Source organism: Coregonus lavaretus (genome assembly GCF_964263955.1).
Source record: "Coregonus lavaretus genome assembly, chromosome: 34".
NCBI classification, from domain to species: Eukaryota; Metazoa; Chordata; class Actinopteri; order Salmoniformes; family Salmonidae; genus Coregonus; species Coregonus lavaretus.
This window is the reverse complement of record NC_140021.1, coordinates 12,293,365-12,311,360: the sequence shown is the minus strand read 5'-3', so window position 1 is coordinate 12,311,360 and position 17,996 is coordinate 12,293,365. Positions and strand designations below refer to the sequence as shown.

The 17,996-nt window shown below is 44.6% G+C and overlaps 1 protein-coding gene across 1 annotated transcript; it reads left to right on the top strand.

Moving 5' to 3' along the window:
* The first annotated feature begins 14,998 nt into the window (after window positions 1–14,998).
* Window positions 14,999–17,966, top strand: LOC311109365 (lipase member H-like). The gene is made up of 10 exons (XM_084152218.1): window positions 14,999–15,693; window positions 15,817–16,099; window positions 16,198–16,306; window positions 16,453–16,554; window positions 16,678–16,767; window positions 16,835–17,002; window positions 17,132–17,221; window positions 17,321–17,429; window positions 17,511–17,684; window positions 17,771–17,966. Exons 1-10 carry the CDS (start codon window positions 15,551–15,553, stop codon window positions 17,853–17,855), a joined length of 1,353 nt encoding a protein of 450 aa, XP_084008344.1. The 5' UTR covers window positions 14,999–15,550; the 3' UTR covers window positions 17,856–17,966.
* Window positions 17,967–17,996: the final 30 nt, after the last annotated feature.

Here is a 17,996-nt window from a genome sequence, read left to right as displayed (position 1 = left end):
TTATTTTCGTTGTTTGAGCGTGTTGCTGACGCTAGGAGTTGGCCTGACTCTGATCGCACTTTAATGTTGCAGTGTGTGTTGACTGGTAAGCACAGGAAGCATATTCATCTCTTGGTGTAGCCGACAGTGTCAGCTATGATAAGGTTAAAATGTCTGTTACAGATTTACGAGTTGGTTCCTGAGGCTTACTGCCAATGATTTAGAACTTTACAAAGGGCTGACAGACGGACTCATGTTGAGTTTGCGCGAGAGTTATATTCACAGTTTAATCGCTGGTGTTCCGCCTCAGCGGTTACGACTTTCCAGGGGCTGTGATCTGATTATGCTAGAGCAATTTAAGGACACAATCCCTGATCAAATAGCCACGTACATTAACGAACAAAAAGTGAAAGACTGTCTCTGAAGCTGCGGTTTTGGCGGACGAGTATGTTTTGACTCACAAAACTGGCTTTGCAGGTCCCCGTATTCGGAGTGAGTGGGGACGTTCGGAAAGATTTGGGTCTCGCCCACCGTGATACTCTGGTTCACGGGCAGTTTCGTTCATCTAAGGTTGAGCCTGGCTCCTGTGGTAAAGCTGACTTTGGTCAAGTGTGTCACTACTGTCAGGGTTCAGGTCATTGGAAAAATGAATGTCCTGTTCTCAGGGCTAAAGGTAAATTCAGTACTCGCGCTAACGTTAAACCTAGGCCTACGGCGTTAGCAGCGCCTGTCCCACATCAGTTCACTCCTGTCACTCCGTCTCATGCCCAGGTGCATGTGAAAGTCCCAATTGACCCAGATTATTTACCTTTCATTACGGACGGTTTTGTGTCTATGTTAGGAAGTAATGACCTAGTGCCAGTGAAGATCCTAAGGGACACAGGTGCCTCTGAGTCATTTGTGTTAGAGTGTGTGTTACCCTTCTCTGCTGAGACTGATTCAAGGAATAGTGTTTTAATTAGGGGAATAAGTTTAAACACTCTGTCAGTTCCATTGCATAAACTGATGTTGGATTCTGAATTGGTGAAAGGCGAGGTAGTTGTAGGGGTGCGTCCTTCGTTGCCTGTTGAGGGTATCGACGTTATCCTTCGGAATAACTTGGCTGGTGAGCGTGTATGGCCTGTCGTGTCTCCATCTCTAGTGGTTTCCTGTAAACCCTCATTTGTCGGGATTCCCGATGAGAGCGAGCAGAGTTTCCCAGAGGTGTTCACTGTGTGCGCAGTGATGCGTACTGGTCACAGTGCCGGCTAATGATGATGGTACAAAGAAATCTGTCACTTCTTTCCCTGTTATCCCGTTATCTGTACCCCACTCTGATCTAATGAAAGAGCAATGGGCTGACCCTACATTAAAAGAGTTGCGTGACAAAATTGTGCCTGTGGAACAATTGGGAGATGTCGCCCATGGCTATTTTCTCCAGGATGATGTCCTGATGAGAAGATGGGTGCCTCATGGTAGTAGTTTTGTGGGGGAGGCAATTAGTCAGGTTGTGGTACCAGTTAAGCTTTGTGAGTTGGTGCTGAAAACTTCCCACGACGATGTTGCTGGACATCTGGGCGTGTGAACCTACAATCGCAAAATGATACATTTATTTTGGCCTAGGTTAAAGAGGGATGTTTCTGCGTTCATCAAAACCTGTCACACCTGTCAATTAACGGGTAAACCTAATCAAGCTATTAAGCCGGTACCGCTGTTTCCTATTCCCGTACTCAGCCAACCTTTTTGAGTATCTCATTATTGACTGTGTTGGCCCTCTGCCTCGCTCTAAGAATGGTAGTAGTTACCTGTTCATTGTGATGTCAGACCACTAGGTTTCCTGCTGCCTATCCTCTCCGGTCTATCACGACTAAGTCTGTGCTAAAAGCTTTGACTTAGTTTATCTCACTGTTTGGAATCCCTAAGGTCATTCAGTGATCAAGGTTCTAATTTCACCTCTAATCTGTTTGGTCAGGTTCTCCAACAGCTCCATATTAAACATAATTTGGCTAGTGCCTATCACACGCAGAGTCAAGGAGCGCTGGAACGTTTCCATCAAACACTTGTCTTTGTTGAGAGCTTATTGTACAGAGATGGATTGGGAGGAGGGGTTGCCTTGGTTACTGTTAGCCGCCAGGGAGGTTTCACAGGAGAGCACGGGTTTCAGTCCAAATGACCGAGTGTTCAGACATAGTGTTCGTAGACTTCTAGCCGTGCTCCAGGATGACGAAGTCTCCTGAGCCACCTCAGTCTCTGTTATCTTATGTATGTGATTTACGGCGACGTCTGTACGCTGCTGGTGAGATGGCTAAAGAGAAGCTATCATCTTCACAAGGGAGGATGAAAAGCATATTTGATCGGTGAGCTGAGCCTCGTCACTTTAGTTCAGGTGACCAGGTTCTTGCTCTGCTGCCAATTGTTGGTTCTCCATTTCACGCCAAGTTTCAAGGTCCATATACGGTTGTGCGCCAGTGCACTGAGCAAAACTATCTAGTTGCCACTCCGGAATGGAGGAAAGCGCACCAACTGTGCCATGTAAATCTGCTAAAACCCTATTACGCACGTTCCTCTGGGGCTGAAGTGTGAGTCTGCAGAGGACGGTAAACCTGTTATTTTGGCCGGTACTGTTACATCACTGGGTTCTTCTTTTTGTCATGCTAGGTCCATGCATGGTGAGGAGGATGTCCCTGGACCTGACGATTGTCCCGACGATTGAGTGCTGCAGGGTAGATTGAACAATTCAGAGACACTGGATGTTTTGGATAGCCTTCTCACTCATCTACCTGCTGATAGGAGAGACGAGTTGGTTGGTCTGATTTTGAGTTTTCCAGTTTTGTTTTCTGATACACCTACAATCTTAATAGAACATGATATTGATGTTGGGGATGCTGACACCATCAGTCAGCGATTCTATAGAGTTTCTTCAGAGAAACTGCGTTGTCTGGATGCTGAGATGAGGCTTTCCATCTCAATGTGCGGCACATCAGGGGTACTGATAATGTTGTTGCTGATTGCTCTCTCATGCGCCCTGGTCCTGAACGAATCTGGTCCTATTGATCGGTGGACATGGGTTTTCCTATGCACGTGGTCCCCGAGTGTATGTGTGTCCTCCACGTGAATGACTACTGTTTATTTTGTATATTTTGTGTTGTCCTGTTGCTCCTGTTTCCTATTCCCTGCTGTTCTCGTTTTCTTCTTTCCTCTTAAAGGTTGCTTCCTGTGGGCAAAGGTTGCTGAGGTCTGGGGAGGATGAGGTTGGCTGGGGCAGTGGGATAGGGTGTAACCAGGGCAGTATTTTGTTGTGTTTAGGTATGTATGGTTGGTGTGGTGTTCCGTTTTTATGGGGGGGGGGGGGGGACGAGATTTATTTGTCAAATGTCCGCAGTTGGTCTGTGTAAACTATGAGTCTATATTGGAGACAGGTTTATATCAGCAAATGTCATCTATTAATTTACGGTTATAGTATTTCTAAGAAGCAGCCATATCAGCCAGGGAAACTTTATGATATAACCTTCTGAATTTTTAGCATCACAAATCTACTTATTTTGCTCAAATAGAGATATAATTAAATTGTGTTTTCTTTGAAAAGATGGGCCTGCCTGAGAATAGAACATTCCGTTTTCTGCCTGAGTGTAGCGCTGTTTACGCAATTTTCTGGATTATTTTGTGACCAGAACAAAACTACTTACTTTACTCTACTAGAGAGAAATACATTGAGTTACTTTAAAAATATGGGCCTGGCTGACATGAAAAATACATTAAAGGGAAAGGATCCACCGAGGCTGATATCTTTCTGCACATCTCTTTATTTACAATGCTGGCTGCCATGGTTAACACAAACGCAGGACATTAAATGTTACCTGAATTGACTCTTTTCGGAAGTGCCCTAAACATGCAGCATTTATTTTTCAAATCGAAGCTATGAGCCCTATCAGTCCTCCATGACAACAAAATCATAAACAGAGCAGGCTAATGAAGCCTTAGTTTTTGCGCTATGCTGTAAAACAATTTGGCTAATCTATACTTCCATAATTCCAAATCCTATTCTTGAAGATCAACGGGTATTACATTATTTTGAATTACTTTTTTATGTAAAGATGAATCCTAATCATATTATCTGTAGTAGAAAGTAATGGGTTAGAAGAAGCCTACATAACAAACCCATAAAGTAAAATGCAACATCCATTTATGGCCAGCTATGTAAACTGTAACATTGATTTATCCTGCAATAGATGTTCAATTGATAATATTCATTTTTGTCTTATTCTAATGCCTCTTAAGCAGGTTGAAGTTTATTGGGATGCGTCTTATCCTGGAGGCAGATCTGAGTGATTTCAGCTAGATGGGCCTGCTGCAAAGTCAAAATGTGCTATATTGTAAAAATTCATGAAAAAGAAAAAGTGCTTTTTGGTCTTAATTTAAGGTTAGGGTTAGGCATTAGGGTTAGCAGTGTGGTTAGGGTTATTTAAGGTGTGGGTTAGGCATTAGGGTTAGCAGTGTGGTTAGGTTTAAAATCTGATTTTATGACTTTGTGGTACTAACCTGTGCCTCTTGAGGGGAAAGTAATCTAAAGGTAATTTAAAGTAATCAGATTTCGTTACTGAGTTTGGGGGTAATCCAAAAGTTACAGTGGGGAGAACAAGTATTTGATACACTGCCGATTTTGCAGGTTTTCCTACTTACAAAGCATGTAGAGGTCTGTAATTTTTATCATAGGTACACTTCAACTGTGAGAGAAGGAATCTAAAACAAAAATCCAGAAAATCACATAAATTACATTAATTTGCATTTTATTGCATGACATAAGTATTTGATACATCAGAAAAGCAGAACTTAATATTTGGTACAGAAACCTTTGTTTGCAATTACAGAGATCATACGTTTCCTGTAGATCTTGACCAGGTTTGCACACACTGCAGCAGGGATTTTGGCCCACTCCTCCATACAGACCTTCTCCAGATCCTTCAGGTTTCGGGGCTGTCGCTGGGCAATACGGACTTTCAGCTCCCTCCAAAGATTTTCTATTGGGTTCAGGTCTGGAGACTGGCTAGGCCACTCCAGGACCTTGAGATGCTTCTTACGGAGCCATTCCTTAGTTGCCCTGGCTGTGTGTTTCGGGTCGTTGTCATGCTGGAAGACCCAGCCACGACCCATCTTCAATGCTCTTACTGAGGGAAGGAGGTTGTTGGCCAAGATCTCGCAATACATGGCCCCATCCATCCTCCCCTCAATACGGTGCAGTCGTCCTGTCCCCTTTGCAGAAAAGCATCCCCAAAGAATGATGTTTCCACCTCCATGCTTCATGGTTGGGATGGTGTTCTTGGGGTTGTACTCATCCTTCTTCTTCCTCCAAACATGGCGAGTGGAGTTTAGACCAAAAAGCTATATTTTTGTCTCATCAGACCACATGACCTTCTCCCATTCCTCCTCTGGATCATCCAGATGGTCATTGGCAAACTTCAGACGGGCCTGGACATGCGCTGGCTTGAGCAGGGGGACCTTGCGTGTGCTGCAGGATTTTAATCCATGACGGCGTAGTGTGTTACTAATGGTTTTTCTCTTCAGGTCATTGACCAGGTCCTGCTGTGTAGTTCTGGGCTGATCCCTCACCTTCCTCAGGATCATTGATGCCCCACGAGGTGAGATCTTGCATGGAGCCCCAGACCGAGGGTGATTGACCGTCATCTTGAACTTCTTCCATTTTCTAATAATTGCGCCAACAGTTGTTGCCTTCTCACCAAGCTGCTTGCCTATTGTCCTGTAGCCCATCCCAGCCTTGTGCAGGTCTACAATTGTATCCCTGATGTCCTTACACAGCTCTCTGGTCTTGGCCATTGTGGAGAGGTTGGAGTCTGTTTGATTGAGTGTGTGGACAGGTGTGTTTTATACAGGTAACGAGTTCAAACAGGTGCAGTTAATACAGGTAATGAGTGGCGAACAGGAGGGCTTCTTCAAGAAAAACTAACAGGTCTGTGAGAGCCGGAATTCTTACTGGTTGGTAGGTGATCAAATACTTATGTCATGCAATAAAATACAAATTAATTACTTAAAAATCATACAATGTGATTTTCTGGATTTTTGTTTTAGATTCCGTCTCTCACAGTTGAAGTGTACCTATGATAAAAATTACAGACCACTACATGCTTTGTAAGTAGGACAACCTGCAAAATCGGCAGTGTATCAAATACTTGTTCTCCCCACTGTATGTTACTGATTACAATTTTGGACATGTAACTAGTAACTAACGGATTACATTTAGAAAGTAACCTACCCAACCCTTCGTGCACAAAAAGGGCTCTACCGATGAAGAGCAAATGCCCCTTGCCCTTCCAGTCTCCAAGGTGCCTTTTTCGGTGGTCGTATAATTTCCCCAAAAATGTGTATAGATTTTTGGTCGTTGTTCTGAACCCATCTCATATGTCTTTCAGAACCAAAAAGTTGTGCGTCTTGATTGTTGACAAATGACCCAGTCATCAACATTGGCACGCAAAAGCGGGCACGAATATCCAGATTAGTGACCAGAAATAACTTGTTTAATTGCCTGGCAAAAACATAGTAGGTCTACGTTTATCATCCATATAGTTTAGCAATCTACTACTGACTCATATTTGCCAGAACAATAGGCTACCTGGCGATTTGATTGATCATTTTCATATTTCAGATAGGCCTAGTTTGGATTATGATTTCCATGTGATTTCAATGAAATTACGTTGAACCAACGTGGAATATGCCCAGTGGCTGTTGAATTGGAGTGGGTCTATATGTCTATAGATAAGCAGTTGTAACATCGCACTGCCTTCAGTATTATGGGATGAAGATGTAACATATTATGGCGAAAATATTATGGTATTTGTGAGGAAAAACTGGTCTACCCGGCTGGCAACGAGCATCTGCATGCAGGCTGTCCTCCAAAATGATGGCGCGGTGCAGACAGAACATGCTTTCCATCCGATCCTGCAACCTCTGCTACAAGTATGCCCTATTATTTTGCTTGCTCTGGACACCAGAGAAGCCTATATTACGTTTTGAAAATGCAACATCGTTTATGGCTGTATGACAGGATACATTTGCGCAGCAATTGTGCGCACATGTTCGCGTGTGCACACTTGCATGTGCGTGCGTTGGGGTCTCAAGTTTTGTACCACTCCTTTTTTGCAATAGCAAGTCAAAAAGGTTGAAAACCATTGGGATACAGGATATTGGCAACAAATGGACTTGGGTTGGATATAGTAATGGTATGCTACAGTATTTGTACAAACTTCTATTTTGACTGGAATTGTGTTGGTAATTGTTAATTGTGAACGCTATAAAAAATAAATGGTATAGAAATGTATTTTGTAAATACAAGTTACAGCTCTCGAAAGTATCTTGCTACAGAGTACATAGGAGTGGAGTTCAGCCCAGCTTAAAACAAAATACAAAATACTCAGAACTAACAGAAATACGGCCCATCTCTGGATGCAGTGATGTTTTACCAGGTGGTGCAGCCTGCCCTGTGGGTGACACTGCTGGCAGATGCCAGTCTGGCCACACAACCTGGCACAGACAACCCTAAGAGCTACCCTGTGAACACACACACTGGCTGACATACTGTCACACAGACTACTCTAAGAGCTGCCCTGGAAACACACAACCTGACACAGGCAACCATAGGAGCTACCCTGGGAACACACACACTGGCTGACATACTGTCACACAGACTACTCTAAGAGCTGCCCTGGAAACACACAACCTGACACAGGCAACCATAGGAGCTACCCTGGGAACACACACACTGGCTGACATACTGTCACACAGGCAGGCTGTTGCTCAGAGGATGGTGGTGAGTGGGACTGTATGTGGATGTGTGTGTATTAATCTTTATCTATGAATCTCAAATCAAATTGTATTTGTCACTTGCACCGAATACAACCTTATCGTGAAATGCTTACTTACGAACCCTTAACCAACAATGCAGTTCAAGAAAAATAGTTAAGAAAATATTAAGTAAAAAAAAAATAAAAAAGGTTACACAATAAAATAACAATAACGAGGCTATACACAGGGGGTACCGGTACCAAGTCAATGTGCGGGGGCACAGGTTAGTTGAGGTAATATGTACATGTAGGTAGGGGTAAAGTGACTATGCACAGATAATAAACAGCGAGTAGCAGCAGTGTAAATCTATATGTGTATGTGTGTTTCCCCTGTATTAATCTGTGTGTGTGTGTGTTTGTGTGTGTGTCCTGTAGGAGGTGCTGAGTCTGTGGGCTGGGGGGTGTGTGTAGAGAGGGTGGAGCTAAAGGACCTGACACTCCCCCTCGGTCTGCAGCGGAGTGTAGCATCATAGGCACAGGATGCCAGAGGCCAGTGCGAAGGTACACACACAAACACATACAGCTACAGTCTGGTCTTCAGGACTGAGACCAGCACAACCTTGGTCTTCCCATTCACCACAGGACTGGATTAGCCCACTGAGATTATTATTTACAAAATTACATTAGAAAATGTCGTACATATACATTATAATCATGTTGATAGATCATATCATGTTGTTTTAAATGTGTAGTGCAGTGATGGGCAACTGTGATTGTGGTGGGGGCCTCAAAACATCTGAACTCATCATGAGGGGCTGCAGTGGCTCGCAGGTCTGCGTACCCACACCCACACATGCAGTCAGAGCCGGGGCTTTTGGGGGTCATACTTTTATAAATAATCTCCTGCAATTCTACTCATTTTGCCATGGGGTGGACAGAAAGGTTTGCAGTTTTACAGCTAATTTCCTGCAATTCTATACATTTTGTCATAGGGTGGAGAGAAATGTTTGCAGTTTTTAATATGATATCTGAGTGAGAGTGACAAACAAAATCAATGGGGGCCCCCCCGGTCGGTATTTCAACCATGATTACTACAAGTTTAGCCGCTAGACTAATTTACCAATCTAAAAATATTTAGCTGACATGGGTTAATTGAGTTACTGTCAGTGACTGATATAACAAGAGAAAAACTGCTGATGCAAAACCAAACAAAAAAATTTCACCTTATGTATTCTACTGTTCTAACTCTCAACAGTAAATTGAGACCCCAACTGAGTTCCCCCAAAATAAATGGAAATGGATCCGCGGGCCTACAAAAGGGGGGCGGGCCGCCAGTTGCCCATCGCTGGTGTAACGTATTGTGGGGAGAGAAAGTCACACACCCATGTAAACTGTTGTCCTTTTTAAATGTATTTTAAGGTATTACTGAATTTCATGAATGGTGTGTGCGTGTGATGTTAGGGTGAACTACGACACACAAACACACAGTCTGTTTGAGTGGTTATCTCATGCTCTAGTTTCCCAGAGACGTTAATATTCTGAGAGGTTTAATCTCTGATTACCTAATCACCTAATGAGACTAATCACTGACTAACCATAGAACATCCACTGGGGTTAGAGGTTAGCCTCGCTATGACCTGCTGGATAACTCTCTCTGACCTGTGTGTGTGTATGCGTATCTCTGACCGGGGATGACCAGAGGGTAAGAGCTAAATACTGCAGGGATATTTATGAATCTGATTGAAGGGAGAAGAAAACATTTCCCCATTGGTCTAGAGCCAAGTCTTCAATGGCCCCTTCCCTCCCTCCTTTGTTGTCTCCTTGTTTCTTTTGTGACCTTTAACCCCATGGGCTGTTCCGGTACAATGAGGAGAGGAGAAAAATGCTACATTTCCAAATCAACCCTAGCCCCTCCTCCCTAGGCACTCCTGTAGACCTGATAGGATTAGATGGATATAAGAAATATGACGACAACTCCACAAACCTGTCAGAAGGCAAGGTTAGCATACTACTTGCAACTCTCTGATCCTCTTAAATCTACAGGAGTGCCTAGGTAGGGGGCTAGGGGTTGATTTGGGATTCAACACCAGTCAGAGGGAGTCCTGAAACCCATTCACAGGGAGGCCCAGAGGCATAGCTCTATGTCTAATCTGTCTATCTACCACCCACTGTGATACACACGCGCTATTATTATTATTTTTCTACTATTTCTCTTCTTTTTTTTCTGTCTGCATTGTCTCCTAACCTGGAGACTCAAGGTCCTCTGGAGAATAGCTACTTAGGAGAAAGGCTGGCTGACCCTGCCCTGAACTTGGTGGTCTAAGACTCCATAGACCAACCACTTACCCAGTCCATGGTAAGTAAGCATTTCACTGTTAGTCTACAGCTTTTGTTTATGAAGCATGTGACAAATACATTTGATAAGTCGCTCTGGATAAGAGCGTCTGCTAAATGACAAAAAATGTAAAACTGTAAATTTGACACACACACAGTTGCCTATAATCTCTCTGTCCACAGTGTTATCCAGTCATAGTCAGATGACAGAGGATGGCGTGGCTTCAGGGTTAAGATCTTAATCCAGAGGGGGAACAGAATGACCTGGTAGTGGCCTCAGCCTGGCTCCTCACCTGGAGAATGATCTGGACCTGGCTCCTCACCTGGAGAATGATCTGGACCTGGCTCCTCACCTGGAGAATGATCTGAACCTGGCTCCTCATCTGGAGAATCAAGGTCCTCTGGAGAGTAGCTCCTCAGGAGGAAGGCTGGTTGACCCTGCCCTAAACTTGGTGGACTAAGACTCCATAGACCAACCACTTACCCAGTCCATGGTCCAGATCATCGCCCCTAAAGTCTACAGACTGGACAGAAGGCCACTGCTTTGGCCCCTAAACTAAAACATCTCAATTGGTATTAGCCTACACAATTGAAGTTCAACTAGATGGGAAACTTTGAACCAGGCAGCAATGGGTGCCTCTACTGTATGCCCATGAACATACATTAAGTATTCATAAGTATACATTATACAGTGGGGAAAAAAAAGTATTTAGTCAGCCACCAATTGTGCAAGTTCTCCCACTTAAAAAGATGAGAGAGGCCTGTAATTTTCATCATAGGACCACGTCAACTATGACAGACAAAATGAGAAATAAATCCAGAAAATCACATTGTAGGATTTTTAATGAATTTATTTGCAAATTATGGTGGAAAATAAGTATTTGGTCAATAACAAAAGTTTCTCAATACTTTGTTATATACCCTTTGTTGGCAATGACACAGGTCAAACATTTTCTGTAAGTCTTCACAAGGTTTTCACACACTGTTGCTGGTATTTTGGCCCATTCCTCCATGCAGATCTCCTCTAGAGCAGTGATGTTTTGGGGCTGTTGCTGGGCAACACGGACTTTCAACTCCCTCCAAAGATTTTCTATGGGGTTGAGATCTGGAGACTGGTTAGGCCACTCCAGGACCTTGAAATGCTTCTTACGAAGCCACTCCTTCGTTGCCCGGGCGGTGTGTTTGGGATCATTGTCATGCTGAAAGAACCAGCCACGTTTCATCTTCAATGCCCTTGCTGATGGAAGGAGGTTTTCACTCAAAATCTCACGATACATGGCCCCATTCATTCTTTCCTTTACACGGATCAGCCGTCCTGGTTCCTTTGCAGAAAAACAGCCCCAAAGCATGATGTTTCCACCCCCATGCTTCACAGTAGGTATGGTGTTCTTTGGATGCAACTCAGCATTCTTTGTCCTCCAAACACGACGAGTTGAGTTTTTACCAAAAAGTTCTATTTTGGTTTCATCTGACCATATGACATTCTCCCAATCCTCTTCTGGATCATCCAAATGCACTCTAGCAAACTTCAGACGGGCCTGGACATGTACTGGCTTAAGCAGGGGGACACGTCTGGCACTGCAGGATTTGAGTCCCTGGCGGCGTAGTGTGTTACTGATGGTAGGCTTTGTTACTTTGGTCCCAGCTCTCTGCAGGTCATTCACTTGGTCCCCCCGTGTGGTTCTGGGATTTTTGCTCACCGTTCTTGTGATCATTTTGACCCCACGGGGTGAGATCTTGCGTGGAGCCCCAGATCGAGGGAGATTATCAGTTGTCTTGTATGTCTTCCATTTCCTAATAATTGCTCCCACAGTTGAGTTCTTCAAACCAAGCTGCTTACCTATTGCAGATTCAGTCTTCCCAGCCTGGTGCAGGTCTACAATTTTGTTTCTGGTGTCCTTTGACAGCTCTTTGGTCTTGGCCATAGTGGAGTTTGGAGTGTGACTGTTTGAGGTTGTGGACAGGTGTCTTTTATACTGATAACAAGTTCAAACAGGTGCCATTAATACAGGTAACGAGTGGAGGACAGAGGAGCCTCTTAAAGAAAAAGTTACAGGTCTGTGAGAGCCTGAAATCTTGCTTGTTTGTAGGTGACCAAATACTTATTTTCCACCATAATCTGCATATAAATTCATTAAAAATCCTACAATGTGATTTTCTGGAGAAAAAAATTCTCAATTTGTCTGTCATAGTTGACGTGTACCTATGATGATTACAGGCCTCTCTCATCTTTTTAAGTGGGAGAACTTGCACAATTGGTGTCTGACTAAATACTTTTTCCCCCCACTGTACATGTGTAAGTATAAGTGCCCTGCAGCCTGGCCCATTATGAAAGATTCTCTGAGGTAACCAGGGAAATGCACCCCAGTAGGGTTGGACAGCTTCTGATTTGTTGCTTTTGATGCCTCTGCCCTGTACTCTGCCTTTAAATGATATATATTTAAAGCCCATACTGTACATTTAATACTGTAGTCAGTAAATAGTGGGTATAGGCAGGGCTGGGCTGGTTAGTGTTACCACAGCTCTGATGCAATTAATAACCCTGCTCATGTGGAGCTCCATACGGAGAGTCTCCTGTCAGAACACAGCTGCCCCACAGAGAGCACTCCTGCCTGGGCTGGCCAGCTACACCCTGGTCCTCCCTGGTTCTCACATGTATGGGAGAGTTGGGATTGATGGTATTGAGTACATAGAGGCAGATAGCATGAGAGAGGGATGGAGAGAAGAGAGAGTAGAGCGTAAAGGAGAGGCAAGGAAGGAGAGACTGATTAGGAGCCACATGGTGACTCATTGGAGGACAATAATAATAATAATATAATAACAATAACGATAATAATAACAACGATAATAATAATAATAATAACACGTGTCATGTCTTGTGCCTTCCCTCTCCCCTCTTGCAGTACAAGTCAATAATGCTTTATTAGCACTAAATATTACCAAAAAAGACTACTCAAGAGTTTCACTGGGTAACCCAGATCCCAACAAACCTAGTCACCTCAATGACTACATCTGTCTTTCTTTCTGCTCTGGTCATGGTCAGTTAGCTATTTTCTTCCCTCCCCTGCTCCCTCCCTCCCTCTCGCAGTCTGTATTACTAAGAGCTTCTTGTCGTTCCTCTCTCAGACAAACCTCCCTCTAGTATCATCCGATCTTCCTCTATCTCCCTCCTTCTTTCCCTCTTTATCTTGGTTGTAAGGATGTTACTCTGGCAACTCCTCAGTTTGGTGGGCTCCCTCATGCTCTGCAAAGGTAAGACTCATATTTCCATGACCAAAGTGTGTGTGTGTGTGTGCATGGGTGGGTGTTGAGCTAGTTATGTGAGGTCTGCCTGTTCTGACCCCTTCACCCCTCTATCCCCCCTAATCCAGGACACAGTTTACAGAGAGAGATAGAAAAAGAGAGAAATGTGTTGTTTTCTGTCTCACATCTGTTAGCACAGTGTTTCTCAAACCTCTCCTCGGGGACCTCCAGCTGTTCCATGTATTTAATCTATTCTAGATCTAGCATACCTGATTCAACTTGTCAACTAATCATCAAGCCCTTGAATAGGTGAATCAGGTGAGCTAGTTCAGAGCTGAAAAATAAAAAATAAAACGCTGCATACTGCTGCTGATGCTCCCAGGTGATTTTATTATAAGAACGTTTCGACCCTTAGGTCTTCATCAGGCATCCATATCCCAGTTGGGGGTGGAAGGTCCTATATATTAGGGGCAGTACTCAGTGACATCACTTCCTGAAACAGGAGGTACAAATATATAACAGGTTCACAATATCGACATTCAATATTTCAAAATATATGACCATACACAAGGAATGTGATCAATATTTACAGTTTTTTTTATATATATACATATAATATTCAACTTGGGTAAAAAAGCACACAATAATTTTGACATTTTGAAACTATAAAAATGGTTTTAAGTCGAACTCCTCGTTAAGGCCAAGAGGAGACAGTGTGTTGAGCCTGTGGATCCAGAAAGATTCCCTTTGAAGAAGTTTCCTCTCAATGTCCCCTCCCCTGCGTGACATCTTGACAATTTCTATTCCAATGCATCTCAGAGAACTAATAGGATGTCCAGCTTGTACAAAATGAACAGCAACCGGGTTTTTTGTCTCACCGGTCTGTATATTGCGGCAGTGGTCACTGATCCGGGTCTTAAGGCTTGTACGGCTTTTCCCTATGTAAGACAGACCCCAGGGACATTTCAACATGTAAACAACATTGGTGGACATGCAGATAATCAGGCCTTTGATCTTAAATCTTTGTCCTGTGCAGGGGTGGGTAAATGAGTCACATTTCTATGTGAAACTGCTGATTAGTTCAGAGCTACAGCAAATTGTTAAAACGTCTGGGTGTCCCTGAGGAGAGTTTTGAGAGTTTGTGTTAGCAGACTCAAGGTTTCAGACATCTTTCTACACTCCCTCCAGAACAGACTCAAATAACTGCCATGTATGTTCTTTCTCTTCCCCAAATATCCTTGAGTGGAGGAATTATAGTGTGTGGTGTGTGTGCATGGGCGTAAGTGTGTGTGCACGTGTGTGTGTGTGTGACCACAGACAGAGAAAGGGGCCAGGGAGAGCTCAGAGAGGTAAAACTTCCCCATCTGCCTCGGGACAGTTCTGTCTATGGGACAGTTAGTGCTGCTTGCTTTGTGTGCCAATGGAGTGAGCCCTGTGTGTGTGTGTGTGTGTGTGTGTGTGTGTGTGTGTGTGTGTGTGTGTGTGTGTGTGTGTGTGTGTACGTGTGTGTTCACGGGTCATGAATTAATGACAGAGAGGACAGGAAGATTGTTGAGAAAGGGGATTGGGGTGTCACAGGATGAGCTGCTTTTTTATAGCAGCATGATCCAATTGAGAGCAGCAGCAGAGGACAAGCTGCTATTAGAGAGCATGGATCACCGCTAAAGCCGCTAGCATGACACTTGGCGCTAGCCTACATGCTAACACTAATAACTGATGTTGTTTAAACGTTAACAAGCTACATGCTAATGCTACCGAATCATGACACTCAATGCTACATGCTAAAACTCATAATGCAGTCTTGTGGCTAATTCTACATGGTAAAAGGTTAAAGCCCCTAGCGCCATACAGTCAAAGCCTGGCTGCAGCCAAGGAGGGACACTACAGTATCACATAGTAAAATAATCCACAGAGGAGGATCATTTTCCAGAGCAAGGTTCAGACAGGCACCTTTAACCTTTCACCTGTGGCAAAGAACAGTGGCTAGGGGAGGGGGAGAAAGTGAGACAGAATGGTAGGGGTGAATGTGTGTTCTATTATAAGAACAATGTAAACAGGCCAGAGTTCGAGAAGCACTGGCCTATCTTTATAAATAGAAATCTTCGGTATTCACTCTGTCTCCATTCACCAGCTGTCTGCTCATGTTTAAATGCATAAGGAAAGAAGAAGAATATGTTGGGGTTCATCAGAGAATGACCTGGCCCTGACCTAGCAGGGTATCAATGAACACACTTACACATCCTCCCCTTCTCTCCCCAGGCCAGGAGAGTGGTGTAGTTGAGCTGTGTGATGACTTTACAGACCTGGACTTCCATGAGTGCTTCCTCGGGACCACCCTGAACGTCAAGCTGCTGCTCTACGCGAAGTAGGTTAGAGTGTGTGTGTGTGAATATGAATGTGTGTGACTGCGGTTGGGTAAAAAGTAAAATGACATTTTCTAAATAAAGTATTCTCCTTCTCCGTTTCCCTTCCCTCCTCCTTCCACCAGGTCTAACCTGCGCTGTGGCAGAGAGGTGAACCATCACCACCTGTCCTCCCAGCCACTCTTCAACTTCTCCCTGCCCACGGCCTTCGTCATTCACGGCTACCGGCCCACCGGGGCCCCTCCGGTCTGGGTGGACCACATCGTCCAGCTGCTGTCTGAGCAGGAGGACATGAACATCCTGGTGGTGGACTGGAACAGAGGAGCTGCTAACCTTAACTACTTCACTGCTGTGGCCAACACACGACAGGCTGCCAACAACCTCACCAGCTTCATACTCAACATGCAGGTGTGTGAGCGGGATATTGCTAGTTTTCTGTGAATCTATAATCAGTTGTTCTATGAGTCTTGTGTCAATGTTGCTAATTGTTCACTGTGTGTGTGTAGGCGGAGGGAGCGCCTCTGAGTTCGATCCACCTGATTGGGGTGAGTCTAGGAGCTCACCTAGCTGGGTTCGTAGGAGCAAACCTGAAGGGCAAGATCGGCCGCATTACAGGTGTGACAGAGACTGTCTGTGACTGAAAAGCTACTATTTGATTGATGGATTATTTAAATGATTACTTAATTGATTAATTAATGGTTTAATTAATTGATGTATTAATTAATGTATTCATTGTTTCAATAATATTCATTGTTGTCCAGGTCTGGACCCAGCAGGGCCCATGTTCACTGGAGCGACTGCTGAGGAGAGACTAGATCCTTCAGATGCCATGTTTGTAGATGTACTACACACTGACATGAACTGTAAGTACTGACATGCTGTGTGTGTTTGTGTGTGTGGCAAGGGATTCTCTAGATGTTTGTTTTTGTGATAAGAACATTTTGAATTTCATGTTGTCCTGTATTATCTGTAATTTTTTCACATAGCGTTTGGTCTCAGAGGTCAACATGGCCATATTGACTACTATGCCAACGGAGGATCTGATCAGCCAGGCTGCCCCAAGACCATCTTCTCAGGTGAGACTAACACACACACACACACACAATAACTCATGTAATAACTCACAGCTTCTCTCTTTCGTAGGGAAGTCATATTTCGTGTGTGACCACCAGCGCTCTGTGTTCCTGTACCTGTGTGCTCTCAACCGGACCTGCAGCCTCACAGCATACCCCTGCTCCTCGTACAGCGACTTCCTGGATGGGCAGTGTCTGCAGTGTGAAGCCTTTAAGCCCGCCCCTTGTCCCATGCTAGGTGTGAGGACAGACTTCCCACTGGTCAACCCAGAATCTCCCTCAATCTATAAACAAGGGAAAATATGCTTGTCATCAAATCCTCTATTAAGTAGTTTGATTGCCATACCAATCCATGGTTACCCCCCAGGTTATGACATCAGCAGGTGGAGGGATACTCTGTTGCGATTGGGACAGACCAAGGCCTACTTCACCACCACTGCCACGTTGCCTTATAAAAGTAAGTCCCACACCCCTAATTATCAATCAGTGATTAACATACATAATGCTTCTATAGCAGTGATTTCTCAAATATGAATTGTGTGTGTCCTGTGTGTAGAGACCAGCTACAGGGTGGACATGGTGACATGGAACCATTACCTGCGCTGGGGTGTCGTCATCCTCAGACTACACAGTGGCAGGAACTTCACTGAGGCACGCATAGACCGGTACGTCTCACATACACACACGAACGAACAGATACACTTGTGACAGTAAGACCTCTAACTCTATATCCCACTCACCATCAGTAAGCTTTTCAGGTTTGAGCAGTTCACCTCCACCCGTCTGTTGGTCCAGTTTGATGAGGACCTGCAGCCCGTCCAGAAGATATCCCTCCGCATCGCTACTGGCAACATGATAGGCCCTCGCTACAAAATCCGACTACTCCGCATCCGCCTCACCCCATTGGAGCAACCCGACAGGTGAGAGACCACCACACACTTTTCCCTTTTTCTGCCTCCTTCCTCCCCCCTCTCTCTCCAACTATACCTTTCTCTCACCCCTCCAGCCCGCTGATGTGTCGCTACGACATCATCATGGAGGAGAATATTGAGGTGGCGTTCCGTCCGCTGCCCTGCGACCCTCGCCTCTGAGCCGCCACCGGAGGAGGTTCTCCTCACACACACACACACACACACACACACACAGGGCCTCCAGGGACTCCCCAGTCACACACACAGATGAACCAGAAGGGGCCGAAAGATGACAGCGTCCCCCCCCCCCCCCCCACTGCC

What these genes read in the sequence shown, in the direction of transcription:
- LOC311109365 (XM_084152218.1), top strand. Translation starts at nt 15,551, where the DNA reads ATGAACACACTTACACATCCTCCCCTTCTCTCCCCAGGCCAGGAGAGT. An exon ending in GCTTCATACTCAACATGCAG is followed by an intron (nt 16,100 to 16,197) that starts GTGTGTGAGCGG and finishes GTGTGTGTGTAG; the next exon opens with GCGGAGGGAGCGCCTCTGAG. An exon ending in CCCCAAGACCATCTTCTCAG is followed by an intron (nt 16,768 to 16,834) that starts GTGAGACTAACA and finishes TCTCTTTCGTAG; the next exon opens with GGAAGTCATATTTCGTGTGT.